This window comes from Orycteropus afer, unplaced genomic scaffold (assembly GCF_000298275.1).
Source record: "Orycteropus afer afer isolate SDZICR_OR568_19922 unplaced genomic scaffold, OryAfe1.0 scaffold00074, whole genome shotgun sequence".
Lineage (NCBI taxonomy): Eukaryota > Metazoa > Chordata > Mammalia > Tubulidentata > Orycteropodidae > Orycteropus > Orycteropus afer.
The window spans coordinates 2,464,138-2,470,740 of NW_006921661.1; the positions used below are offsets into that span (position 1 = coordinate 2,464,138).

Below are 6,603 nucleotides of genomic sequence, written 5' to 3' on the forward strand. Positions count from 1 at the left end.
ATTCATCTGGCTTTCGGTCACTGGTGTTCAATGCATCAAATCTATTCTTTAGATGATCTCTAAATTCAGGAGGGATATATTCAAGATACTTCCAGGTAAGCAGGAATTTTCCACTGAAAATAGCAACAAATGCAGAGAAGGGAGATTATTGTTACTGTCTTGGCTTTCTTGAAGCAGGTTTAGTTAGTCTTCTGTTTGTCTTTCTCAACACCTGAAAAATAGGGTTTTAGGGACTTCCTAAAGTGATAATAAGGAGCCCTCGTGGTGCAGTTGTTAGTCACTCAGCTTTTAGTTGTAAGGTTGGCATTTGAACCCAGCAGTGCTCTGTGAGAGAGAAATGTAGCAGTCTGCTTCCATAAAGATTACAGCCTTGGAAACCCTATGGGGCAATTCTCCTCTATCCTTCATATAAGGGCACTATGAGCGGGAATCAACCCAACAGTAATTTTGTGGGGTTTAAGGTGATAATAATAATATACAAATTTTAAATAATGATAGACTTAGTGACATTTCATTTGTGGCTGGTTCAATTCAATACTGTATGTGTATCTATAAACCAAAAAAACCAAACTCACTGCCATCGAGTCAATTCCGACTCATAGTGACTCCCTTTGGGTTTCTGGGGTGGTAAATCTTTACAGAAGTAGATTGCCCAGTCTTCCCTTCTGCGGAGTGGCTGGTCAGTTTGAACTGACAAACTTCTGGTTAGCAGTTAAATGCATTAAGCACTACGCCACAGAGCTTCTTATCTACGTATATGTATATACACACATACACATACATATCTATATGGAGTATATGTGTATAGTATGTAACGCAGTAATCCAGTTAAGGTAGAAACTACCTGTTGTATATACAGATAGGTGAGGCAACTGAGATTCAGAGAAATCTAACAAAATATGATATCCAAAAGCTTGTATATCTACTTCCATAGAGATACCACCTCAGAAACCCAAATCCATGGCAGTGAGTGTTTTTGAAAGCTTGTATATATTTTGTATTGTCTGTATTTTCATTTACTTAGTCATTAGTGAATTTTCATTCCTATAACTAATGGTAGGAACTCTGGTAGCATAGTCCCTAAGGCACTTGACTGCTAACCAGAAGGCTGGTGGTTCAAACCCACCAGCCACTCCTCGGAAGAAGGTTGGGCAATCCTACTTCCGTAGTGATACTGCCTTGGAAACCCAAGGAGGGGTCGCTATGAGTCAGGGCTGACTTGACAGCAAATAACAACAACAACAACATAACTAATGGTTACTGTATTTAGTATTTCACTGCATGGCAAGCACTTACTAAGTGTTCAGAATACAGAAGTGATAATAGGTGGTTTCTGCTTTCAAGGATTTTAGAACCTAGTGAAACAAAAGATAAGTTGACTTTGTAAAGCATTATGTTGGTTATAAATATATTTCATATGTATTGTCTCATTCAGTCTTCACAATACCTTATTTTACAAATGGGAAAATTTTGTCTTTGAGTCAGAACTTGAACCCAAGCTAGCGGATCATTTGTTATACCATTGCTCCCAAGGTTTCAGATTGATTTCCCTTGACATAGTTTACTTTGTTTGAGGAAATGAAAATCACAGTAAGTAGCTTAGAAAGCAGGTTTTAGTGTTCTGCTCAATATTATATAGGAATTACTTTATTAATCCAGGACATATTTTAAAGATAACTTCATTGTGCTTTTTTAAAGGCAAAAGAAACGAAATTTTTCAAATTTTTGCATCCTTTATTGTTTATTCATTTACTTGTGAGTGTTAAATCTTCCATTTTTTTATCCCAGGCAACTTCGGAATGGACCTTGGATTACCCCCCTTTTTTTGCGTGGTTTGAGTATATCCTGTCACATGTAGCCAAATATTTTGATCGAGAGATGCTGAATGTCCATAATCTGAATTACTCCAGCTCAAGGACCTTACTTTTCCAGAGATCTTCCGTCATCTTGACAGATGCACTCTTTGTTTATGCTGTCCATGAGTAAGTGTGAGGAATGTCGTTTTGTGGGCAGGTGTTGAGGAAATACGGTATTAGATAATATTAACTTGTTCCTGATTTGGGAAAAACGAAGTTCATATCATCGCAAATGCCAGAGGAATCTAAAACTGCCTACTGTTTTAAACTGTGCAGTGAGTAATTATAATAAGCTATCTGGCTGAATTTTGTAGAACAAAATGGGGATAAAGTAGGGTTATACAAAAACTGCCATCAAATCAGATCCGACTCATAGCAGCCCCTCCTTGGGTTTCCGATGCAGTTTCACTATGGAAGTAGATTGCCCAACCTTCCTTCTGAGGAGTGGCTGGTGGGTTTGAACCACCAGCCTTCTGGTTAGCAGTCAAATGCCTTAAGCACAGTGCCACCAGAGCTCCAGAGTAGGGTTGTAGGCAGAAGTAAAACAAGAATTTGTGCATGCTGACAAAAGACATGGTCCCAAGTAGAGCTCCAGGGCCATTTCTCCCACCAAAATGATTCCTTATGTTTTTCTTTCCTTCGTTTTTGCAAGCCCTAGGGACTGCCATGACCTACAGTGTTCTTTGGGATATACACACCACGTGCGCACTTGTGCACATAAACATGTGCTCACCAGCAAAATCCCTGCTCTTGGGGAGCGTACATTCTAGTAAGCTCAAGAATTCTTACCAGTACTTTTAGTTATTTCTGGACTCTTTCCTTCATGAAGACCCTTCATCAATTTCAAGTTACGCTCATATTTTCACATTTTACATCTTAATAGATTAATTTTAAATAGTTAAATGCACGTATATATAGACTCTCTTGCATGGTGATTTCCAGAAGTTCGTTCTCAGTTACTGTTGATTTCCATTTTGTTCTACATTTTAACCCTGCCAATGGGATTGTGACAGAGCAGTACGTGGTATCCATTCAGTGACCCTTGTTATCAGTGGGTATTTCTGTTTTTGAAGTCTTCCAGATTGAACCCTTGCCCCATTCAGCAAAGAGTCCCTTGGGAATCTTTTAACCCTTAACTCATTTTCATTGAGTAACTCTGACATCATAATCTTCAATCTGTTTATTATCTGGCAAGATTTGGAAGGGAAAATGATTTGTAATGTACTCCTTTTGACCCAGTTTTTTTTTTTTTTAAATTCAGGCTTTTAGTGGAGCGTGTACTGATGTAAAGGGAGAAGTAGAATTCTACTCTGCAATGCAGAGGGGGCAGTTAAGTAAGATATAAATTTGTTGAAAATCTATGTGCCATTAACCAGGCCCTATGTAGAGACTATTAATTTAGTTAATCTCTCAATTACTCTGTAAGGTTACTGTCTATTTTAGTGAGGAAACTGAGGCTGAGTAGGGGAGAAGCAGGACGCCTTTTTGTTACCCATGAAACCCATTGTCATCAAGTCAGTTCCGACTCAGCAACCCTGTAGGATAGTAGGACTGCCCCGTAGGGTTCCAAGGCTGTAATCTTACAGAAGCAGACCACATTCTTCTCCTGCGGAGCCACTGGTGGGTTCAAACTTCCAACCTTTCATTTAGCAGATGAGCACTCAACTGCTGTGCCACCAGGGCTCCTGTACCTATTGCTAACCCTTTAATTGATCTTTATTGTATTTATTATTTGTTTTAGATTTTCTTGTTTTTAAAACTCATTGGTATTCAAATGGAACGTTTTTTAGAAACTTTTTATAAAATAATACATCCTCTTTATGAAAATATTGGGAAACAGAAAAGCACACACTCAGAAAAAGTTAAATGACTCATACTTCCCCACCCACAGCCATGACGCTAAGCATTGTAGTACATATTTTTCAGCCTTTTTTCTGTGTGGAAATACACTTTTTAAAAAGTATATACTTTTTACAAAATAAAGGTAACATCAGGAGATGCAAATTCATGCCTCTATTCAATTTGGCTGATAAGATGATACATATTTTCGAATGCTGTATCACCCTACATTTTTCACTCTTCAAGACTGAAACAGTCCCTGTCCTTGCAATTTTTTAAATTATTTTTATTTTTTTGTTGGCTTTTTTAATTTTCAGTTTTATTAAATAAAGCCTTTTTTTTTTTTTTTTTTAATCAGTAGCTGAGAAAGAGAGTATGACTGGCCCTGAGGTCTTTGTTTCTTCTGCCACATTTTTAAGAACCCACGTGTTTGATCAATTAAGAATGGCATGGACAGTTGGTCAGGAATGGCCAATAAAATGTATCATTGTTTTCTCTACAGAAGTATTGATCTAATGAAGATCAAAATTGTTTCTGATTCTTTCTTGATTTCTATGTAGGTGCTGTAAATGGATTGATGGAAAAAAAGCCAGTAAAGAACTTACAGAGAAACCAAAGTTTATTCTATCAGTATTATTGCTGTGGAACTTCGGACTGTTGATTGTGGACCGTATCCTTGGCATTTTATATACCTTACTTGTTCTGATATATACCAAATATAAGATTATTTCTTTCTATAATGATGATGTGAAACAGGAGCTGCTTTTGAAAATGGGTAGAAGGTAGATTAGTGGATTTCCCAGAACTGTGGTCTCTACCCAACTTTACTGGGCTCTGGTTGTTAGAGCACTTTGTCCTTGATAATTATGGTGATATGTATGAACCATTTAAACCATCAGTAAAGAAATATTCTGGGATTTGCTAACAGTATTTAGGTTAATCTAATACATGTATTGTAAATAGTTTTGTAACACCTTTTTATAGGAAAAAGCATATTACAGTGTGTTTTACAGAAGCAGACAGACCTTCATGCTTTTCTGCTATCTTGGCTTACCACATGTTAACTGGAAACATTCTTAAATCTAGTGAACCTGAATACAATTAAAATCCTAATTATAGAACCCTAATAGTTAACAGTTTTCATGGATGCAGCCTGGTATGGAGAAGAACCCTCAGACTTTGGTTTAAGACTGACCTGGACTCAAATCTTAGGTAGCTCTAGGACCATGAGTAGATTAATGTCCTTGGGTACTAGTTTACTTATCTGTAAAGCAAGGATAATAATTCATTATGAGTCTTAATAAATAAGATTGTATATGTGCTATAGACAATGCTAACAGTGGAGGGCTTCAAAAAAAAAAAAACTTCTTGCCTTTTGAAAAAGGCGAAATGCATTATTTGTGGCTCTTTAAGATAGAAAAAAAACAGAGTTTTCTCTTTTCTTTAATAAACAGAAATTTTAATTAAAGAGTTTGTCCAGCATTTGACTCGGTTTATAGAAAACACATTTATGAGAAACTCAAATTGGTAGTAATGTTTTTGTCTTTAATTTATTTTGGAGAAAGCATTTGTAATTTCTGAACTTGATCTGCTGGCCCAATTCATTATGTGTTAGGTGTCTTCTCTTCCTTGACCTGAGTCCAGATATTCATTTCCAGTACAATGGCTTTTTATTTGGATTAATGCTGCTGTCCATTGCACGATTATTTCAGGTAAACACAGAATTGGTGAATTAATTCTTTTCCCCTTTAAATGTGGTTTTTAGCTTATAAAGATAGTCTTGTAATGGATGATGGGTAAATTTACTTGACCGTTTCAAGTTGCCAAGTGTTGTAGACACTTTCACTGGATATTTTTCACAAATTCCATGTTCTCTTTTAACAGAATTTTCTTAGTTTTCCAGATGAGAAAATTACACTTTATAAACTGGTCATAGTGTAACAGGCTTGAATTAAACTTGAGTTTATATGTTTGATCAGGGTCATTTATCTCGGTGTGAACTCCATATCAGTTTTTGCAATGTAAAACTATGATAGTGGTGCTTTACCATCAGAAGCATGCATCAGAAAACTCACTGCCGTCAAGTCAGTTCGACTCATAGCAACCCCTCCTTGGGTTTCCGAGGTGGTATCATTACGGAAGTAGATTGCCCCATCTTCCTTCCAAGGAGTGGTTGGTGGGTTTGAACCTCCTGCCTTCTGGTTACCAGTCAAATGCCTTAGGCACTGCACCACCAGAGCTCAGAAGCATGTAACACCGTGTAATGGAAATTACAGGATTTGGAATCAGAAGACCTGGGTTCAAATCCTGACTCTGACCCTAATGAGCTGTGTGACTCAGGCAGTATTTACTCAGATGCATTGGCAGCTTCATATTAGGTACATTAAACAAAAAGAAAAAACCAAACTCAATGCCATCAAGTCGATTCAGACTCATAGTGGCCCCCTTTGGGTTTCCAAGGCAGTAAATCTTTAGGGAAGCAGATTGCCCAGTTTTCCTTCTGCGGAGTGGCTGGTGGGTTTCAACTGACAACCTTCTGATTAGTTGTCATATGCCTTAGGCACTGGGCCACATAGAGGTATCTTACTGATTAAGTCTCATAACCATTCTGTGAGATTGGTAGTATTATGTTCCTTTTCAGAGGAGGGGATCAGAATTCAGATTACTGGGCTACCCCTCTAACTGAATCAGAATCTCTGGAATTGGGGCCAAGAAATCCCCCAGGGAATTTTGATACACAGGTTTAGGAAGCATTAACCCAAAGTTAATCATTTAACCTTTCATTTAATCGTTGGTCATGTTGTCAGAAGGGACCATTCTCTAGAGAAGAATATCATGCTAGGTAAAGTGGAGGGTCAGTGAAAAAGGGGAAGGCCCTCAACGAGATGGATTGACACAGTGGCTGCAA

At 37.6% G+C, this 6,603-nt stretch overlaps 1 protein-coding gene across 1 annotated transcript in view; it reads left to right on the plus strand.

Annotated features, from left to right (window-relative positions):
- ALG8 (ALG8 alpha-1,3-glucosyltransferase) overlaps positions 1–6,603 on the plus strand; it is a 48,275-nt gene that overhangs the window by 19,796 nt on the left and 21,876 nt on the right. Inside the window, exons 3-5 of the mRNA XM_007940895.2 lie at positions 1,789–1,982; positions 4,256–4,365; positions 5,340–5,407. Coding sequence (XP_007939086.1) covers positions 1,789–1,982; positions 4,256–4,365; positions 5,340–5,407 — 372 coding nt within the window. The remainder of the gene's footprint in view (positions 1–1,788; positions 1,983–4,255; positions 4,366–5,339; positions 5,408–6,603) is intronic.